This window comes from Hyperolius riggenbachi, chromosome 7 (assembly GCF_040937935.1).
Source record: "Hyperolius riggenbachi isolate aHypRig1 chromosome 7, aHypRig1.pri, whole genome shotgun sequence".
Classification (NCBI taxonomy): Eukaryota; Metazoa; Chordata; class Amphibia; order Anura; family Hyperoliidae; genus Hyperolius; species Hyperolius riggenbachi.
The window spans coordinates 220807786-220831181 of NC_090652.1; the positions used below are offsets into that span (position 1 = coordinate 220807786).

Consider the following 23396-nt stretch of genomic DNA (forward strand, 5'->3'; position numbering starts at 1 on the left):
TAACACTGAGGGCCCTTTCACACCGAGGCGGTGCAGTACTTTTACCGTACCCCACCACTGTGCAATGAAAGTCGATGGAGACTTTCATACCGGTACGTTATGGCGCGACACAATGGAAGTGATGTTTTCGTTGCATCCCCGTCGCAGGTCAAGCACATCAACGCTGCAGTGCTGCATTGAGTTGCGGCGATCTGCGCCGGCCCAGAAGCCATATTAGTAGATTTTTAAAAAAGCACCGACGCGATGTGGTGCGCGAATGCAGGAAAGTGTATTTAAACAATACAGTTCCGCATACCTGAAGCAGGAAGTGACGGATCACACTTCAAGTGCGCATCACACTTCCTGCTTGGCTGGTGGCCAGACAGGGAACACTGCGCTATAGCGCAGTGCTCCCTGAAGGCCTGTTTTTGATGCAGTGCGTCGCTGACGTTGGTTTCTAGTGTAAAACCAGCCTGAGGTGTGCAAGTGACAGTTTCTCTCCAGTTGGAGGGTTCCTAATAAGGAATTGCAGTGGTTACAATGGTTTATCCCATCAGTTTATTTATTTACACCTCGAGTAAAGTCCTTTAAAGGATACCCCAACTGAAATGTGACATAATGAGATAGACATGTGTATGTACAGTGCCTAGCACACAGATAACTAGGCTGTGTTCCTTTTTTTCTTTCTCTGCCTGAAAGCGTTAAATATCAGGTATGTAAGTGGCTGACTCAGTCCTGACTCAGACAGGAAGTGACTACAGTGTGACCCTCACTGATAAGAAATTCCAACTATAAAACACTTTCCTAGCAGAAAATGACTTCTGAGAGCAAGTAAGAGGTAAAAGAGGGGAATTTCTTATCGGTGAGGGTCACACTGTAGTCACTTCCTGTCTGAGTCAGGACTGAGTCAGCCACTTGCATACCTGATATTTAACTCTTTCAGGCAGAGAAAGAAAAAAAGGAACACAGCATAGTTATCTGTGTGCAAGGCATTGTACATACACATGTCTATCTCATTATGTCACATTTCAGTTGGGGTATCCTTTAAACTACAGACAAGAATTCAGAATTATCAACATCAGATAATTTCCTCTCTCTCTCTCTCTCAAAGATGTATGCCCAACACATATGGCTCCCTCATCAGCACTTTCCTGGTTGTGGCTTCAATTGATGGTTATTCCACACTTGCCTCAGACTGACTACCCAGAGTCAGATTCAGACCATACAGTGGTAAATTTTCAGGTTATTGGCTGAAAGGGCAATGCGACAAATTGGAAGACCTCAGCCCAATAGGCAATGGGAGATTGCAGCACATTATACTGCCACAAAGGCTCTGTGGCTTTTTCTGAAGGTCCCGTTATTGTCCCATTCTGTGGTACCCAAATGCCAGAATTAAGCACCTGGGTTCCCTAGATACCAGAAGACACCACTATGCCCCCGAGATACAAATGAATTAAGGTACATCCGACAGATAAAATAATTAAGTTGCCATGTGCTTTCAGATAAAAGAATTGAGTAGCCAAAATAAAATAATTACTGTAAGTAGTTAGGTGCCTCCAGATATAGGAATTAAGTAGCCATGTGTCTACAGTTACTGGAATTATGTAGTAATGTGCCCCAGATAAAATAATGAAGTCGTTATGTGTCCTCAGATATCAGTATTTGGTAGTGAGATGTGCCCCCCAGCCCCCCATAGAGCAGCATTAGGTAGACTTATGAGACCTCAGATAAAAGTATTAGGAGGCAATTTTGCCACCCATCAGCTAGTAGCATGAGCTCGTTAGATGTGCCTCTAGATATTAGTATTAGGTAGCCAGATGTGGACCCCAGTTGGCAGTAGTAAATAGTCCTTTCGGCCCCCAGAAAGTATTAGGCATGTGTCAGGTGTGCCCCAGCTATCAGTAATAGGCAGTCTTGTGAGACCCTCCCTAGTAGATGTTTCATAAAGTCCTGTTTTTCTCAGAAAGTTTTGGGTAGCCAAATGGCCCCTCTAGTTAGCAGTATCAGGCAGTCCTGTGAGCTTCCCTTCCCCCCAGAAATTATTTGGTAGCCAGATGTGCCACGACCCACCCATTAGCTTTGTTAGGAGCGCTATTAACTAGCAGGAAGACCTGGGCAGGTCTGTCAGCTGGCTCTGGGGTCCTGCATAATACAATAGGGGAGGGGGCAACAAAGGGGCTACCCAATACTACTTTTGGGCTTAGGAGACCATTGGCATCCCACTCCTCTCACCTCAGATTTGTGAAGGTAACATAGATCTGTGCATACACAGTAAATGCAATTCTAATTTAGCCTTCGTCCTCCTTTTCATATAAGGGAATCTCATTTAACGGTTACACAGGAAGAAGAGCCACCCTAATTGTGACAGGCTGGATTAGAGCTGTAAATATATGTAAAACTATCCTAGGCTTTAATGAATGTCCATACTGCTTTGTTTATCTGAGGTTTTTCTCACTCATTTATTAAGGCTTATTATGTTTCCTAAACTTTTCAAACCAGTTAAATCTCATCTCCTATTGCATCCAAACAGTTTCTAGGCTCTCCCTGACCAGATCTGTACTGAGCAGCAACATTGACCTTTCCTATGCTGCTGGCAAAGACCTCTCCCTGCAAGAAGTCAACTAGAACCATCTGATTGTCATTCCTTCAGCTGCTCTTCATCCCATCGCAACCCTCCCCCTGTACAGTCATTATCGCACACATATCCTTCCATTCTCAGTGCTCAATTTCCCCTTTGTCTTAGCATCCCCTCAATTTCCAAGGGAAGAAAACGCCTGCTTTGTTCACACAATGTGGACAGCAGATTCCAGTCATATTACTCAGAAACCGTCTATGTACACCCCCAGGATAGCAGACTGAAAAGCCATATCTAGGCACAAAAGACAGAAAGCTGGTCAGTGGCAGAAAGTGATGACACTGGAAAAGGGAACAACAAACGAGTCTCTAGTCTCTAGATGCGTGTCACTGCCTCACTGTCCGGCACGGGATCAAACATGCTGTAATTGGTCGTTAAATTACAGATACAAAGCCGCTAACTATTCCTGATTCCTAGAGATAATCTTAACCAGACTTTGAAGATTTGTGTGATAGATCAACCAATCAGAATACTGAGGTACTTATGTCTTCATGAAAATACGGAAAACTTCTCGAATAGAATAATGAGCCGTGGCGGACAAAGCCAACAGTGGCCCCCTGTGCAGGATAAATGTAAGGGGCCCCATATGAGTGGATGTGGCCATAACAGATCATGGTTGGATCCAAAAATTGTCAATACCATCAAATTATGTCAACCTACGTTGTATTCTGTAGGCACTGTATTAATATAACACATATTTTCTACCTATCCTAGTTAGCTTTTCTGCCTAGCTTTTGAATGGGCTGGGTTCCAGCACATATATGAACCAAGAGGAAAAGCTGGACCTGACTGTGGTACAACTGCATGGCCCCATAGGACAAAGAGCCCCTGTCTGGCTGCATGTGCCTATGTCTGCTTCTGCAGGTAAGTGAGAAATGTGGCCACCTCCCACCCCATCTCAAGCAGAATCAATTTCATAACCTTATCGCTTACACCCTACTCGCATTATTGAGGCCATAAGCTTCTCATAGTTGTCTCACTGCTCCGTGGCCTCCTATTCTGGTCCCTCTGAGATTCTCCACACATCTATCCCCTCTCTACCAACATTTATGGGATGTCAGACAACCTATGGCATGAGACAGAGAGGCGAGAGGAGAAACCCAGAGGAACCTGTACAGCCATGAAGCATGTTTGGTTGCTCATGTGCCTCAAATAACTTATAACAGGGTCCTTGTACTGACGATACTGAAAGACTTGCATGTAACATAGTTTTAAAACATTATGTCAATAGAAGAAGTCATTGGGTAGCAAAAAAAGTTACCCAGTAACCTGCACAACATTTTTAAGCAGGTTGTCCCCCATATAAACAGGCTGCAGTTTACCTCTCCTCCCTGGGCATCTCTTGCCACAAGAGAGCTAATCTATTCCCTGCAGGTATCCTGGCACCCTCCCTATACTGAGCTTAGCTGTCATCACAGCCCCATCATTGTTCAAGAGCAATTTTTGGGAGGAACCAATTAGCTCGTCTGTGTGTTTAGAAATGTGGCAGGGAAATTAGAGTACCCACAGGAAACATGGGGAGAACATGCAAATTCCATGCAGATAATGTCCTGCTCGAAATTTGAACCTGGGACTCCGTCCCGCACAGCATGAGGGCTAACATCCACGTTACCAGGGCAACTCTACTTACAGGATCACAAAGTCTGATAACTGTAGCAGAACTGCAGAGAAATGGGGGCGCTAAGTCACCTGATCCTTGCTTCACTCTGGAAGCATTAGTGGACCAATCTGACGTCTGATTATCTCCCAAAGAGGATGTGTCATGTTGTGCACAAGGGAATGCATGTTCCCTAATGGCAGTTATGAAAAAAGAGTTCTTGCTGTGGGTGTGTATATTTTCCTAAGATTGAACAAACTCAAATTCACTAAACTCTCAGCAATGCTCCATAGGGTCTGATATGACCCAGGCGATGATTGCACACTTTTGTCATCTTAGCAGATGCTTTTTTAAAGAGATCCAGTACAATCCTGATGGATCACTTCTATTCCCAAACAATCTTCAACCCCAGGAAAATATTACAAAATAATCAGCCCTATAATAGGAGACCGCACAAGGTTTCATAGTTGTAATATCCCAACTTTCCAGTCATTGAACATATGTGCACTACTGCTAGGAATGCACCACTGGCACAGCCTACTTAAAGGGGCACTATGGCAAAAAACTGGGAAATTTAAAATATGTGCAAACATAGACAAATAAGAAGTATGTTTTTTTCAGAGTAAAATTAGCCATAAATTACTTTTCCTCCTATGTTGTTGTCACTTACAGTAGGTAGTAGAAATCTAACAGAAGTGACAGGTTTTAACCACTTTACCCCCGCGCGTACGTATTTCTCCGCCCCTTTTTCCATCCTTTAAAAACCAGGGACGGAGAAACACGTACTTTCCGCGTTCCCGACGCTGTCCGCGCTCCCGCTCGTAAACACGCCGCCCGCCGCTAGTAAAACCGCCGCCGCCCGCTCGCCCGGAGATCAATGAACGGGAAAATCCATTCCCGTTCGTTGATCTAAGCCCCACAATGACCCGCTGCTCTCCTATGGGCAGCGCGATCATTGTGAGAAGAAACTCACGTGTCCAGCCTCCTTATTCTTCCTCCAAGCTTCCGGAAGGAGGCTTGGAGGTCGCAATAAAGCAAAAAGTTACTGTGGCCATCTTGTGGCCAAATAGTAAACTACACCCTACACATTTTTCACATACAAATAAATGACTTTTACACACAAAATTAACTCATTACCTCCCACACTCCCCATTTTTTTTTTTTTTGTAATTAAAAAAAAAATCAAAAATTTACAATTAAAAAAAATACATAATTAGTTACCTTAGGGACTGAACTTTTTAAATATTTAAGTCAAGAGGGTATAACACTGTTACTTTATACACTATGGGCTTGTAATTAGGGATGGACGCAAAACTGAAAAAAATGCACCTTTATTTCCAAATGAAATATTGGCGCCAAACATTGTGATAGGGACATAATTTAAACGGTTTTATAACCGGGACAAAAGGGCACATAAACTTCATGGGTTTTAATTACAGTAGCATGCATTATTTAAAAACTATAATGGCCGAAAACTGAAAAATAATTTTTTTTTCCCCACATTTTTCCTATTTTCCCATTAAAACACATTTAGAAAAAAATAATTCTTGGCATAATGTCCCACCTAAAGAAAGCCTAATTGGTGGCGGAAAAAACAAGATATAGTTCATTTCATTGCGATAAGTAATGATAAAGTTATAGACGAATGAATGGAAGGAGCGCTGAAAGGTGAAAATTGCTCTGGTGGTCAGGGGGTAAAACCCCTCAGTGGTGAAGTGGTTAAACTAGTCCATCTCTTCATAGGGGATTCTCAGCAAGGCTTTTATTCTTTATAAAGATATTTACAAAAAAGTATTTAAACAATGATGTTGGCCAGCTTCCCTGCTCCTTACACAGTTTCTTGTCAGTTGTACAGAGCAACTGCCATTCACTAAGTGCTTTTCAAAATAAATAAATCCCTGAGAATCCCCTATGAAGAGATGGACTAGTCCAAAACCTGTTGCTTCTGTCAGATTTCTACTACCTACTGTAAGTGACAGCAACATAGGAGAAAAGTCATTTATGGCTCATTTTACTCTGGAAAAAGCATACTTCTTATTTGTACAGTATATGTTTGCACATCTTTTAAAATTTACAATTTTTCGCCATAGTGCCCCTTTAACTGGCTTCTTCATGTTAACGGATTCAAATATTTTCTGTAATAAACACAGTCAAGCAGCAAAAACTTTTACCTTCCTTGCGTACAAATAATGAGCATGTGTGTACAGTACATCCTGGCACAGCCACTATGGTCACACCAGGGAGGTAACCTAGAATACTCTGACCAGCTTGATTTTTACCTGAAAGCGGTCCGGATCAGCCCCTCCTGCCTGAGCCACAAAAAGCCCAGATCCATCTTCTAGTTCCATTTCATCAGGAGATCGCTCAAAGCGTACCCTCTCCACTTCATCACAGTCCACAAATAGGGCCACCTCCTCATCCTCCACGGTGAGGGCAAAGCGTGTCCAGCGGTTGGTCAGGTCTTGGACGCTGAAAGTGGCTGCAGGGAAGGTCACCGATGATCCAGGTTCTGTGTACAGGAACATGATGTGCTGCTTGCCACCTTTGACTTCTGACAGCTTCACTCCAATGTACACAAGAGACTGTGAGGCATCAGTGATGGAAAACAGTATTCCGCCCTTGTTTGTGGTTGGTTTAATATGGAACAGGATAGAGAAGTCCCTAAACATGGGACTTGGAAGGTGATACTGTGCCACTTGCCCTGTGTTGGCATCTTCTCCAAATACATAGGCCGGAGCATTGTCAGGACCAGCAATTTTGGTTATCTGCTCCGGTGGTGGATCTCCGATGAGCTGTAAGAGGCCAACTTCTACCCGCTCTGAAAACAATAAAGAGACCACAGTTAAAAAAAGTTGCAACTTCTGGACCATTAGTAAAACTTCAATTTTACAATGAATACATACAATACAATAATCATCAGATAAACATACTAAATGCTGTTGCTAATTTTATGATAGAAAAAAAAAAATTAAAAGAAAACTCATTTTTTACACAATAATGACATACCAGTATAAGACAATGCAGACACAAAAGAATGCAATGTCCACATAATCTCCCTAAAAAAAAGCAGTAAATAACTTCAGAGAGGCATCCTATCTATTTTAGTTTGTGTATTGGAATACATCTATTACAAACAAGACACCTTGTAATTGAGCTCTTATGGAATAAACTATTTCATGAAAGCCTCTTTGTAAAGGTCCTTCTCAGGGAATGCTTTTTAAAACAATGAGGACGGTTTCACATCTGCAACCAGCGTTTACATTGCAGTGCAATTGGATGATAGGATGATCACATTGCACCGCACAAAAAGCAAGCTTCGTATTTACCTGCACTAATGAGCGTTAGCGCTCACTTCCTGTGGTAGAAATACGCATTGCAAGCAAGTGTATTGAACTATGCTTCCGCGCATGCGCACTGTAACGCTAACGTGAAACAGTTTAGGATATCTGCCGCACCATTGACTTAGATGATTTCCGGTCAACGTCCCATACTGCAGATGCTATGTCATAATACGCTGATGACCTTGCATCAGATCGAACGCGGAATCAGTTGAAAAGGGCGCCTGAGCCATCTGTACTAAGGGCGCCTCCATAGACTTCAATGGGCGCCCTGAGTTTTCATTTCGGCTACAAGGTTTTCAAATGTAGCAGATATTATTGATTAGGCTGCAAGGTTTTTGATCAGACTACAAATGGCGCCCCTTTGTAGCCGAGATTTTTGATTCAGCTACAAGGTTTTTGGCTACAAGGTTTTTGATTCTGCTACAAAAGGGCACCCTTTTATAGCCAAGATTATTGATTTGGGGGTGCAGGGAGGGTCAGGATTAGGCATCACAAGCGGGGGGGGGGGGGGGGGGGGGAGTCTTAGGGTTAGGCACCACCAGGAAGGGGTTCTGTGTGAGAGTAGGGAGAAGTTAAGTCATAGTAATCACCGGGGGGAGGTCCTTAGGGTTAGGCGCCACCGGGGGTGTCTTTGTGGTAGGCACCACCAGGGAGGGGTTAGGCACCACCAGGAGGGGGTTTTGTGTCAGAGAAGGGAGAAGTTCGTTCATAGTAATCACCAGGCGGGTCTTAGGGTTAAGCACCACCAGGGGGATCTTAGGGTTTGGCACCACCAGGGAGGGGTTAGGGTTAGGCACCACCAGGTGGGTTAAGCACTACCAGGGGGTTTTAGGGTTAGGCACCACCAGGGGAGGGTTTTGTGTGAGAGTAGGGAAAATTTAGGTTATAGTAATACTTTTCTCAGCTGTATCACTTTTCTAGGCTATATCCAGAACCCTTTTATAGCTCAACAAATTTTGCCTATAACAACATTCTTTTTATAAACTAAAACTAGCTTTACGGCTACACCAGGCGCCCTTTGTAGCTGAATTTGGCATTTTAACTACACCAGGCACCCTTTGTAGCCGAATTTGGCATTTAGTCTACTCCAGGCACCCTTTGTAGCCGAATTTGCCATTTCGGCTACACCAGGCGCCCTTTGTAGCCGAATTTGACATTTCGCCTACACCAGGTGCCCTTTGTAGCTGACTCTAGCTTTTTTTCATCAAAATCAGGTGCCCTTTTTTCCAGGCGCCCTTTTCAAATGTATGCTTAAATGCTTTTGGCGCATCAGGTTTGAAATTTCCCATAGACTCTCATTGCATTAGCATTACCCTGCATTAAAAACGGGTAACGCAATGCAATGAAAATGGGCTAGTGTGAAAGGGCCAAAAGGAAACCTTGTGATTCTCCCATGGGGAGATGGACTAGCCCAAAACTTGTTGGCAAGGGCCTTATACACTTAATGCATTTTTTTGCGTTTTAAGTTTTTCAGCGTAAAGTGTAAAAGAGGCCATAGGGAAACAAGGAAACTGGACTGAACATCTGTTGCCCTTTCAGTTACAACTGACAGCAACTGATATAGTGTAAGGCTCCTTTTACACTACGTCCCTTGCTGTCAGTTATAACTGAAAGAAATACTGATGTGCAAAGTAATGTCCGTTTTTCTATGGCTCAGTTCACATTATACACGTTTTAACTGAAAGCTTATTTTACAATGCACTACTATGTTAACCAAGTTAAATCGCAACAGATTTTTACCGTATAGTGTAAAGGAGACCTAAGAGGTTCAGAGCCAAGGCCTAAGCAAGCAATCATAGGCCTCAATTCACTAACCTTAACTGCTGTCTTTAAAGGGGTTCTTTCGCGAAAAAAGTAGGCAGTTAAAAAATGTGACAGATGACAGGTTTTGGGCCAGTCCATCTTTTTAAGGGGGATTCTCAGGGCTTTCTTTGTTTTCAACAGCATTTCCTGATCAACAGTTGCAAAATCTAACTGACATAATAGTGTGCAAGTGATTAGGGAGGCCGGCTGGTATCTTGCTATTTTGGCAGTTAAACTGCTGTTCAGGAAATGCTGTTGAAAACAAAGAAAGCCCTGAGAATCCCTCTTAAAAAGATGGACTGGCTCAAAACCTGTCATCTGTCACATTTTTTAACTGCCTACTTTTTTCGCGAAAGAACCCCTTTAATAACTCTTCTGAGCTGTTTTACAGTTATCACCATGGTGATATAATTGTGGTAACTGTAATACAGCTCAGAAGAGTTATTAAAGACAGGAGTTAAGGTTAGTGAATTGAGGCCTATATAGTCTAATGAGTGGGGCACACTTTAGCATCTCTGCTTTGCCTGCTGGAGAATTCTCCCAGCTCTGATCGGGGGTGCTATGGTGTTTATGTAATTTTTGTTAGACCCAATGTTTTCATTGACTCTAAAATCAAATCTATTTATGTCTAATAGCATATGACGGCCAGTTTAAGATCAAATACTACCTTGCTATACTAATGAATGTGTCATGGTGTAGACAATCGACATTACTAAGGCCAAATTTCCAGCAAAAAAAGCCAGAAAAGGAGTTGGTGAGAATGTGATCAGTTTGATCAGCTGACACATTTGTAAGGTCCAGATTTGCTGTTATCACTTCCTGTTTTAGCACGGTATCCTGACCAGCAAACCAGATCTTTATGAATCTGACGTCTGACGAAACTAACCACATCCTTCTTCAGAAGTCCTGGTCAGGAGCAACACAACAAGGAGCATCTATAATAATAGTTCCAAAGCCAGCTGTGTGTTTGAATGTCCTTTCATACTGCACACGCCCACTCCTGCCCTATCCCGCTCTGATTGGCCACGGTGCTCTGTCCATCTGCCCCGCACATGAATTCTCCTGCCCCACCCCACCGTGATTGGCTGAGGTGCTGATTGGATGATGCGCATGCATGCAGCAGGATGGCAAACATGACTAGAGAGATGGCGCACAACCACCTAGTTCATTATATTGGGCAAACTGGCAGCCTCCGTATTTATATCAGTAAAGCATACTTAAATTCTAGCTTCTGCTCAGTCTTATATTACACACTGTTAATCCCAATATTATTTCCCTTCTATTAGATTTCAATGAGATCCATAAAGAATAATATTGCGGCAAGTGCAGAAAGCCGCAATAACAATTTTGCCATTCATAAGTTTGCAATCAGAAGAAGAGAAGATAATTGCTGATTGCCGATAGAGAGTATAGAGTCCTGCACACACCACTCATTGCCTTATTAAATAAACCCCGTGTGTCTGGCAGCTTCATTATGTCAGCTGGCTGCCAGCAAAAGCCGGGATTGTACAAATGTTCTAAATTACCAATTTACTGCAAACATGAATGTGCGTCTCCTGGAGTCTTTCCGATATGCTTTCAGTGTGGAGTGGTTTCTCAGGCACTGCTAATCAGGAATGGCAGCGGCAGCACAAATCATCTACAGATGCATCTTTTCCCAGCATGATTTTTCCTCCATTTCTTTCCATTTGTCCCGGGAGATATGCCACTTACAGGGTCTTCATGGGAAAGTTTCTCGAGGCAGGGGAACAGCTGAGGCCTGAGCGACTCTCATAGCTCAGTGCTGCTAAGCCGTGTCTTAGGAGTCTTGTGCCCAGGCAGATGTGCGCTGTACAGTACATCCGCAGCGAATCAGCCTATCCTCACTGGAATCATTCACTAATTTGCTCACCTCTGCCAATTCCTACATAGCTCACTAATGCTCAGTTCTTCCAATGGTGCCAAGGCTATGCTAGTAAAGAGCTGCCTCCGGTCTGAATGGTGGGAGGGCAAGAGCTCTGCACCTCGCTTTGTATTACTGTTCTGAGAAATACACAAAGAGGAGCGATGATGATGAGATAACATTTGTAACGCACCTTTATCCTGTAGTGATTAAAACTTATGGGGTGATAAAGAGCAGAGAGGCAAGGTAGTAGATTTGGGGCCCCCTTGTAGTCTTTTTGGTAAGCTGAAGTGGAGAGAGGTCAGAGAAGGTGGCTGATGGGCCCCTTCACACCTTCTAGGACCCAGGCACCTGCTTAGGTTTCCTGGTGGATGATGTATGTGTGTACTCCAGTGGCCACACACCATACAATTTTTAACACTTCTTTTCAATTCAAGAGTAACATTCAATTTTTCTGATGAATTGTAACATTTGAAAAATCTGACCAATGTACCACACGTGTTCATTTTTTCCCCAATTATGAAAAAATATGATTAAAAAACACTGAAAAAACAGTTTCAATCTCTACATTACAAAGTTGTACCATGCAATCAAAAAAATCTCCCAATAGAGAAAAAATACAGAAAAAAAATCTGATTGGTATTTTCACTAAAATAAAAAGAAAAAAAAAGTTTAAATTTTTCTGTAGAATCTATTGTTTTTATCAAATTGCTGTAAAATTGGATAAAATTCATTATATTGTTTGTGGCCACTTTTAAATCAGTTGCTTGGGGGAAGCCAATGATCCAGCAGGTAATCTGGGCATTGGCGGCACCTGATAAATATAGTTTTTAGGCAACGCTGATATCAGAGGAGGTGGTTTTTAGTAACAAATATGGCGCTGATTATGGCGGACATTGCAGCAGGGGCGTCAGTTAGGGTTAGGTACCAATAAAGAGAGGAATGTTCAAGTGAGAATAGGGTTAGGTTTAGCAAATATCAGTAAAAATTACAGATATTCTACTATCGTATTAACTATTGATCAATAGCAGAATATCAGTAATATTCTACTAGCAGCTATCACCGGAACCCAAATTACCAGGTTGACTTTTTTACATGACGAAACTCCAGTTTTGGGAAGTGAGCGTAAACTGGAGTGCCTGGAGGAAACCCATGCTGACACACACACAATAAGCCTGGGACTCTAGTGCAATGCAGCATGAGAAAAGGTCTTATTACTAACGTGTATACTGTAAAAAAATCAAAAGAAGAAAAACAAAAACATTTGGCCCCTGAAAGCAGAGGTCACGTGACTTCTCATCGAAGATGGATGGGGAGTATCAATTATAGTAATCTGCTAGATTCCAATTATGGGGGTAGGTATTAGGAATTGGGGTAAAAGGAAGCTAGGCTGGATGTTAGGGTTAGAAGATTAAGGTCATCAGAACGAGGTAAACACTGTGGGGGAGGTTAGGGATAGGTATCAGGAAACGGTAATACTGGGAGAAAGGGAAGGACTAGGCATTAAGAAAGAGATTTAGCATTGGTGGGGAGGAGTTTTGGTTTAGATGTCAAGAAAAGGTGTGTTTAATTTGGTGCAGGCTTCTAATAAGCAGTTATCAGTAATTACACCAAAACTAGCAATGCTAAATCGGTATGTCCCCATATCTAGAGTCCTTTCCTCTGACTAGCTCCATTCAGAGGAACCTGGCTGTAAGGTAGCATAGCACGTCAACTGTATACGGACAACGCACACCGAAAAGATATGCTTTACTGACAGTGTTTTTAAAGATCAGTATTCTCACCAAGATTTCTTTTCAGTTACTGAATCTGTCAAATGATGGCCAACAGACAGACATTTATTACTCAGACAACCCACTCACTAATAAATATGCCAAACCTGTGATAAGAAATGCATAGCACTACATTATCTATACTGGCTAATAAATTGGATGCTTTGTCTATTTACATGACTGGAATATTTTTTATAGTGATGGAAAACATCTGGTCTTTGGAGTTTGCTATTTGCATGTGTTGACAGGTAAGGAATAAGTAAATCTGAGCTCCATCCTCCTTACACATACTTTCTATAGGAGTTCCTGCCATACCTTTTCCCCAAGATAAATTACACCCTCTTCTCGTGATATCTGTGAATCAATCTCGACTACATCCTAAATACATTTTCTTTTCTAAACAGAGCTCAGTAGATAGGATGCTAAACATGTAACTGCTTTCTTAATTCTTTGTAAAAATAATAAAGTTTTACAACAATACTGAATTAAACCCAGATTTATGAAACAAGAGATTCTTGTTTAGCATAAAGCAAATCGTGGCTTAAAAGGCCCATGCCCACATGCCGGATTTGCACCGCACAACGCTGTACAAAAGTGCCACTTTTCTATTTTTAGTTTGCTTTTCACAAAGTTTTATCGATCCTGGACGCCTCTTCAACCCGTGTTGCTCTGAGACAAAAGACAGACTGTGGCATTGAGCTTACATAAAACAATAAGTCTACTTTTTTCAAGTTTTTAAACATACAGTAACATAAAACTGTGAGGTATTTAAAAGTCATTTTTCGGAGGAGGATAACTACAATTTTTTATCTCATCAGTTTATTTTCACTTTATTATAACTTAGTATTTATATAGCGCTGGCATATTACGCAGTGCTGTACAGAGTATATTGTCTTGTCACTAACTATCCCTCAGAGGGGCTCACAATCTAATCCCTGCCATAGTCTTATGTCTATAGTGTATGTATCATAGTCTAGGGCCAATTTAAGGTGGGAGCCAATTGACTTATCTGTATGTTTTTAGGATGTGGGAGGAAACCGGAACCTGGAGGAAAGCTACATTTTGACACGGGAAGAACATACAAACTCCTTGCAGATGTCGACCTGGCTTCAAACCGGGGACCCAGCGTTGCAAGGCGATAACGCTAACCACTACGCCATCGTGCTGCACGGTAAACTTAAGTATTACGTTAAACTTATTACTGTAACAGTTTAAAAGAAAAATCCTTTTTTTTTCTTTAATCTCAAAATACAGTATGCAGAGATTATTTTATAGAGAAGCAATGAGCAATGGTTAGAAAAAAAAGAAACCTGGAAGAACTGTCCTAATGCTTAAAGGAGAAAGCGATTTGCTTCGCATGACAGTGTAATGCATTTACTTTAATGGATTGTGATTCATCTTCTAAGAGGATATCATATCTCCCTGTGTCTGTATAAATACTGCAAGACCACTGAGAAAGTCCTTATCATTCCTGGTCTGTGCGCTCACAGTTCACACTTCAGAATACAGATAGCGAGATGTCAGACTACAATAGCGCACTGTTACACTTGTAAAGTACAGTGATTTACAGATTCCAGCAGTACAAGTGCGCTATTCCCAGTGGGAGAACATCCTGCACTCAGCCAGCTACCTCACTGACTGAACTAATTGCCATGGAGAAGAACTGACAGCTGTCTTGGATGAGAGGACAATGCTGCTAAGCATGGGAACAAGTGTTTGCAACTGGATGGAGTTTTATCCACAGCCTGCGATGGAAACTTGACAGCATGTAGTTCCAAATGCGAGGTACAGTATAAAAGCGTGTTAACACAAGATCCAGCCTGGCAGCCGCCTTCCCATGCCAGTGTGTAGTAGGTGGTAACAGGACGCTCACATCCACTCCTATCTGTGAAGCATTTTTTCCACTGTTTAGCCTCCAGCTGTTGCTGAATGGCAACCATTATAATACTGATAAATGGAGGACCAGAAGTTCAGGACTTCCAAACCTTTTCTGTGTCAGTATAGCACAAAACTGAAGTGAACCTGAAGTAAAAATAAACTTACACATAATGGGCTTGATTCACAAAGCGGTGCTAACTGTTAGCACGCCTGTGAAAACCCCCTTAGCACGTCTAAACAAGCTTTTCGCGCATAAAACTTTACGCGCGCAAAACTTTATGAGCGTAAAACTTTACGCGCGTACTGCACAGAGCGCAGGGCGCTCCGCGCGAAGTGCCCATTAAAGCCTATGGGACTTAGCGCGCGTAAAACTTTGCGCGCGCAAACTTTGCGCGCGATCTGATTGAGAAATCCGGTGCTAACCTACTTAGCACCCTGGTTAGCGCGTCTAAAGACTTTAGACGTGCTAAGTAGGTTAGCACCGCTTTGTGAATCAAGCCCAATGAATTCTAAATGTAGAACCAACGGCAGATAAAACATTAGTAACATGGAAATTAGTCTCATACTCTTATTTTCAGTTTAATGCCTTCATTTTTAAGATTGCATAAGACTGTCACAGTTGTTGTTTAAGATACTCATACATCATGCGATTTTGGTGGCATATCGACCAATCATCTGAATCAAATCTGATTAGAGAGAGATCTGAACCCACACTATTCCTTGTTAAGCTGAAAGAGTAATGAACCTTTGAACTTTCCTGCAACAAAATTTTTTCAGAAGCCTTACCTGACGGCTTCTGAGCTTTTTTTTTTCACCTTATATTTACTTTTCAGGAAACCAATTGAATCCGACAAGCTGTTGACAAGCTCTTTTGCCTAGTCAACCTTTTTTTTAACTCTTGCTGTACTGAAAAATAGAATGGGACTTCAGAATTTCTTACTAAGGCTAGTTTTATTTGTACCTATGTTTATCTCATCATATCACTTCAGGTACACAAAGGAGAACTTTATCCTACGCAGAGGCAGCCCTGACCAGCCACCTTGACCAAAAACCATCTGGTGTGTATGTACAAAGCTTAAAGGGGAACTGAAGAGAGAGGTATATGGAGGCTGTCATGTTTATTTCCTTTTAGACAATACCAGTTGCCTGGCAGCCCTGCTGATCCTCTGCCTCTAATACTATTAGCCATAGCCCCTGAACAAGCATGCAGCAGATCAGGTGTTTCAGTGGTTTAGACTTATAAGTCTGATCTGACAAGACTAGCTGCATGCTCGTTTCTGGTTTTAATCAGATACTACTGCAGAGAAATAGACCAGCAGGGCTGCCAGGCAACTGGTATTGATTAAAAGGAAATAAACATGACAGCCTCCATATAACTCTCTCTTCAGTTCCCCTTTAACACTAGCATGTTAGATAAGTATGCATTTTCTAATGCAAACATTGCCCACCCCCCAGCTGTTGTCCACAGTTGTGGAGTTGAACATACATTATAAACAGTCCATGATCAAATTCACTGTTAAGAACTCTAGTGTTGCACTGTGGGCATAGGCAATTCTCTTGACAGTGAAACAACATCAACACACTCAAAATAGTCCATTACCATTCAATGCGCCATTGCTTTTTCCAAGATGCTAATGGAGAGTCATAATGGCCATTCTAATGAAAGCACTTATTCACAGGTGGATATGGTATATGTTGTAAAGCAAAGTTTACAACCATGGCCGATTACAAGTTTAAACGCAAGCATTTAGCAAAATAAAAACTGCATTTTTTTGTGTGCTAATGTAACGATAGGTGTCAGCAACCAGAGAGAGAATCTGATTCTTGGCGATCTGCAGTATTCCCAAGAATACAGATATACCTGATTATTGGGGATCTGCAGAATCGCCAATAATCAAATATGTCTAACCTCTAGACACCTGAGTGTGTAAGTGTTTTGGTGCAACAGTAACCTTTGGACCACCGGGGTAGCAGGTGGTCCAATAAGTAGAGACGACTCTACTGCAGTCAAGGACACCTGGAGAGGGAGTCCCTGACTGATAAGGAGCAGTGTCCCCTCTGTAGAGCAGGGGACCCCTGCGGAAAGGCTGGACACCCTGCGGGGGGTGCCAGCCAGAAGGTCAGACAGGCCGGGTCGGCAACAGAGTATCAGATATGCAAAGTACCAAATCAGAGATCAGAACAATAGTCAGGAACGCTACAGGTCATAACAGATATCAGAACAAGGCCTAGTCTGAGGTGTGAGGTCCGTGATCTCAACACCCTGGAACTATGCTAGAGAATAACACAGATGATATACAGTATTCCTAGTCTGGGGTGTGAGGGCCGTGATCTCAACACCCTGGAACTATGCTAGAGAATAACACAGATGATATACAGTATTCCTAGTCTGGGGTGTGAGGGCCGTGATCTCAACACCCTGGAACTATGCTAGACAAAAACACAGATAATATACAGTAACTAGCTAAGTGTGGATTCCCAGATCCTTCTGGTTCCACCACACTGAAAGATCTGATTAAGGTCTGAGTGCTAACACATTCGCAACGCCAGACAACCAGCAACTGAACAGCAGGAGATATATATAATAAAGCGCTCCACAGCGCCGCCCAGCTCCCATCAACCAATCACTGACTGAGCAGGAATCAGCTGACCGCCCTGATCAGCTGATCTTCGTCCTATTGGTATAAAGAGCTTGTCTTGCAGCGCACGTGCGCGTAGCTCTCCATCTGTGTGCACTACTAGGTCCAGACAGCCCAAACACATGTTGCTGCGGGGAAACCGCCGCACTGGACGCGAAATCCGCCGCCTTACTGTCAGAGCACGCGGCGGCCACCACGCCATTCTTCCCATGTGCACCACCAGTTCCAGACAACCCAGACGCATGCTGACGAGGACAAACCGCCGCATCAGACGCGGAATCAGCCGTCTTACTGTCAGAACATGCGGCGGCTTTTCCGCTATTCATCACAGCTAAATTCTTGAATGTTTTGGAATTATTTCCAGTACACCTTGCTTGTTCTAACATCAGCTTGATGCAGAAGAAATGCACAGGGAGAGGTGAAAATTGCCTTTATTCTCCACAATCATTTCACTGCTGAACTCTGCTTTCCCTGACTAATGATGTGTAACTTTGGAGCATCTTCTTTCCAATCCGGGAAAAACATGAACCCTTCACCAAGTGGAGATGCAATCTGTGCAATTACATTTGTTAGAAATTGATGACGAATGAAGATTGGGTGAATGAAGCCTCTGCAGAGATCAGTGAAGGCTCATCTACTCAGATAAGGAAATTAAGCTCAGATGATCTCAAGGTGAAATCTTTTAGGAAATTACATTAACTTTTCATTCCCATCAGTGCCAAGGCTGCAAGTTTAGAAGGAAATTTCAGCCTGCACAAAAGATGAATTGTTGCAATGTGGACCTTTATGGACATCTTAACCACCCACAAAGGTCCAAAAGCTTTGGAGGCAAGGCCATGCATTTCTATGGAGTCAATCACACCCCCTAAGCAATGCATATTCCTCATTTAAATTGTTCAAAGCCAAAAATCTACAATTTGTGGAGAAAGTTTGCTCTGGAGGCCATATCTGACAGATACGTGTGATAGGTAAGGCTCGTAGCTGAACACATAGCTGAGATTTTAAGTCATCAGAATCCCCACTCTCAAGTTGCTATAATAGTGAAATGTTAAAGTGAGTACCCACATCCAATCTTGATTGGCCAATTTTACCACTTCCATGTAGTATAAGGACCAACAGATTTTGAATACTTTGAACAAGTTTTGTAGGTATCAGCAAGGCTTGGTGTGCAGAGGCACCAGAGTAGAATAAAAACGTTTAAAAACCGGGGATGTTCAAGTGGACTTACCTCCCTCGAAAATATAAAACTCAATTGAGTCACAATATATCAATACAAAAATTTTGTTCACAGAGGCGCTCACTTCTGCATTTAGACCCATTGAGTTATACTCCTGTTTGCCTGATGAAGCAGGACCACACCTGCGAAACACGTTGCACTAAGTGGAGTTAAATAACAGTTTTGTATTGATATATTGTGACTCAATTGAGCTTTATATTTTCGGGGAAGGTAAGTCCACCTGAACATCCCCCTCTTTTAGATGTTTTTTAAACGTTTTTATTCTACTCTGGCGCCTCTGTACACCAAGCCTTGCTGAAATCTTGATTCCACCCTCGGTGGAGGGGTGCTACCCCGTTTCCTATTTACAGAGAGCGACATCTTAAAAACCTGAGTGGGGTCAGGCTCTAATACTCCCCACCTGCACTTGAAGTGGTTGCCTATGCGTAACCCATGTTTGTGAGTATATCTAAATATTTTGCTTTAAACCACAACCAACTTAACAATACTACACCATATTGGGCTCTCGATTTCGCTTTGTTCTTCCAAGCAAGTTTTGTAGGTAAGCTCTCATATTAAATGGTAAGTGGTACATTTTGGCCAATGAAGATTGGATGTATGTACACATCTTTACTACATAAGTACAACTGTTTTTTTTCTTTGTCTCGTCAGCTCATCAAATCCCAGTGTCAGCTCTGACTACTGTGACTACCTTATCTGCTGTCTCAACTCATTGCTTATAATAGACATACATGATATTGTCAAATATCAAAGGTGCAGTTCAGAATGCATGAAAGAAAATCCAACATGATTGTTGGAGCTTTTTAAGCGCTAGTAATTTTGAAAAGCCCTTGCCAATGCAATGCTATGGGGGATTTTTACAAAATCACATCGCTTCAGTGAGAACACACACATAGGATAACTTTAGGAAGAGCTTTTAAAATCACAAAGTGCTCAGAAAAGCTGTTGTAGAGTGAACAAGCCCTTAGTTAAGTGCTAAACTGGCAGCAAGGGGAGACCATAAGCAACTGGCATCAAGGTAAGTCAGAGTGAACTTGGGAGTATTATAAACAATGTCATTACGTATTTGCTTAGCGTTGACGTCTTCCACAGCACTTTACAGAATACATAGTCACGTCACCTCAGAGAATCGAATCCTACCACAGTCATAATCTAGTATCCCTAATATAGTCTAAGGCTAAATCAGGGGGGGAAGTAGTTTTGTGATGTTGGAGGAAACCAGATTGCCCACAGGAAAACTCTTACAAACATAGGGATACATACAAACTCCATTTATACAAATGCCTGTCTGTGGGGGATTCTCTTTAAAGTGTACCTAAGACAAATACTTACCTGGGGCTTCTTCCAACCCCCTGTAGTCCATCTTCTCCCTTGCCGTCCTCCTGGTCCTCTCCATTTGGTCGCTGTAAACCTTGGTAAAGTCCCTGACTGAGCCAGTTGTGGACTACTGCTCAAGCAAGTTTCCGGCCCAGGTGCCTCCTTGTGGCCTGAGCATTTTGCGCATGCTCAGTTTGCTAATACTGTAACTGCGCATGTGCAGAATGATCTTGACAATGCTAGCGCAATGGGGGGGGTGCAGGCTTCCAGGACCACTCATGCGCAGTAGCCCACAACCTGGTTGGAATTTGGACTCCACTGCAGGGCAATGGAGAGGACCGGACTGAAATGGAGGCAGCCAATGTATTACAGGGGGCTGGAGGAAGCCCCAGGTAAGTATACATCCTTGTGATATATTTGTCTCAGGTTAAATTTTAAGGAAAGGTTCCATACATGTCAGGATTGCAAACAGTTTCAGTTTACAAGTGCCGAAAACATGAAAATCAGACACCTCGTTGTCATCCTATTATATCGTCATTGCATTGCAATATCCAACATGTTTTATCTTTAGTGCCAATGTTTATTCTTTTTTCTTTGTTTAAAGCGGTTTGGCACACAATGCATGAGTGATTTCCTAGCGGGCACCCATCATCACAGCCTTCAGCTGAAGCAGGATAAACAATGATTACTTTGATCTATTATCTGGCGCTCTCCAGTTATCAGCCACCGGGATAGGCGCAGGCATGGGGGCCCCTCCGCAGATACCAGGAAGATCTGCTATGCATGCAGATAAACCCCGTACTTGGCAGGGACCAGAGGCACACATGATGCATTCCGCTCCAAGGCCGGCAACCAACCCCGCTTTCGATGTCATTTAATCTTGTGCCAATTCAAGGATAATCAGCAGATAAAAAAAAAACACTGAAGCAATATCTGTTGGCGTGGATGATTCAGATTACTCTGGCAGTACATTGCCATAGATCTCCCTAGAGACAGGATGTAACAGTATCATCCAGAGCACACTGCTGTGTGGAAACCAGGAAGGCACAGTCACACATTCTATACTATCTATATATGAAAGCTGTGCTGATATGCTTCACAGCTCACAGAAGACCATACGATATCTTTTTAAGATTTCCATTGTTTTTCCTGGAATACAAAGTCTATGAGACTTTAAAGGGAACCCGAGGTGAGAGACATATGCAGGCTGAGATATATATTTCCTTTTAAGCAATACCAGTTACGTGGCTGTCCTGCTCATCCTCTGCCTCTAATACTTTTATCCATTGACACGGAACAACAGGGCTGGTTCTAGACTTTTTGCTGCATGAGGCAAACTTGTGAGGCAAACTAAGTGCCCCTGGTATAGGTTAGCCAGGTAAAGTTGCCCCCAGTATAGTTGCCCCAGTATAGGTTAGCCAGGTAGGTGCCCCTAGTAGGTAGCCAGCCTGTCCCTCCTCCCTCAACAGCTGCAGCTTGTTTAACTTCTCGAAACGAGCGGTGGCTGCCTCCTGCAGGACAGTCCCCGGATCCCCCTCGCCTGACTAGACTAGAACTCAGATCAACGGTGACCCGCAGTGCCACAGTGTAGTGAGGAGTGTGGTTCCCCTGCTAACGGCGCATATATCGGAAATATGTACTTCCGGTATATACTCTGCTACGGGAGCGGCTCTCCTTTCTTCACTGTGGTGCTATGGGTCACCACCTGATCTGAGGTCTAGTAGCGAGGGGGATCCGGGGACTGTCCTGCAAGAGGCAAGTGGGGCGGGCCACAGGTGGAATTACGCCCCTTGGAAGACGCCACCTGACACAAGTCATTAAGGTGGCATCATGGGCAGACTCACCCCTACTGAACAAGCATGCAGATAGAAGTACAGAAGAAGAACAGAACTCATTTTTATCAGTTCTTAAACTGCATGATTAGCCCAAATAAATAACTTTTTTTTTTAAGTACCACACCTGGGACACCCCTCAGTACCCACTTTCTGCAATACTGACTCCCAGAATTGCAGGCTGTGATATTCTTGGTGCTCTGTCCTTCATCCCCTTCAGTCTGAACAGCATGATAGTGCTAAATCACTACAGGTGAACCTGCTGTTAACTGCTTTAATTCAAGTGACCAGGTTTATAACAGGGCTGTGGAGTCGGAGTTGGAGCAATTTTGGGTGCGTGGAGTTGGAGGTTTCATAAACTGAGGAGTCGGAGGATTTTTGTACTAAATCCACAGCCCTGGTAAGTATTAGATTAAGGAGTTGGAGTCGAGGAGTCGAAGTCATTTTGGGTACCTGAAGTCAGAGTTGAAGTCAGAGGTTTCATAAACTGCAGAGTCGGAGCTGGAGTTGGATGATTTTTGTACCGACTCCACAGCCCTGGTTTATAATGCAGAAGTATTAGCTTTAGGGCCTCAACATACAACAAATTATGATTGGCCAATGACCACCACAGGGCCGCCTCTAGGGTACAAGCGACCCATGCGGCAGGAACCTTTTTGTTCTTTGTGGCTGCACCCCCCTAATATACGAATAAGGCCATACTGCGCATGTGCAAGTACAGGCCTTGCCTGCACAGTAACCACAAAGCCGGGCTTCTGTTACTTCATGGCTCGCACATACATGTAGTACAGCCACACGTCTTCATGGAGGGGAATGCAGCCACAAGCAACATATTCAACAATATTGTCACATATATTGAGAAAGACCCAGTGCTGGAACAGAAGGTTGTTAAAATGTTGGGAAATCTCTAGATTCCAGTGGCTTTCCTCTACTGAGGTAAGCAAGTCGTTTTTTAATGGAGTTCAGGTACACTTTAACATAGTAGCCAGGTAGCTGGATTTGCTTATTTAGTAAGATGGTATCCTTCATGTTTCTCTCACCTCAGGTTTCCTTATTTTTTATTTTTAAGGAAGTGAAAGTTGTTTTCCTTTATTGCCTAGTTCAGTAAATACACTATGACAAGGCTGCATTGTCCCATAGTTCCATTTGATGGGTAACGGAGATCTGCACATGCCCTGCCTTTGTAATGACACATTGACAGTCCCTCTTTTATGGTCTACTGCATGCATTAATGTGGATATGTTCATTCAGAAGTGTCTGTGTGACTTCTCTGGTAAAAGGACATGATACCCTATATATAGTATTTGTGTGGTCGGCAGTATACAGGGCTCAAGTATAATTAGCTGTGTTTTATGATCATATTTGGAATCTGGGAATAGATGAAGGGTCTGTGTTCTCCATGTGGAAGTTTAGTTGTAAGCAGTTAGGGAGAGTAATAAAAGAACAGCTTGGTCTGTTTTAGTATTGCTTACTATAATGCCTGT

At 42.8% G+C, this 23396-nt stretch overlaps 1 protein-coding gene across 3 annotated transcripts in view; it reads right to left on the bottom strand.

The window, feature by feature from the left end:
- COL18A1 (collagen type XVIII alpha 1 chain) overlaps positions 1–23396 on the bottom strand; it is a 254440-nt gene that overhangs the window by 82050 nt on the left and 148994 nt on the right. For all 3 annotated transcript variants that reach the window (XM_068245278.1, XM_068245277.1, XM_068245276.1), the window contains one exon: positions 6491–7029. In XM_068245278.1, the coding sequence (XP_068101379.1) occupies positions 6491–7029 (539 nt within the window). The remainder of the gene's footprint in view (positions 1–6490; positions 7030–23396) is intronic.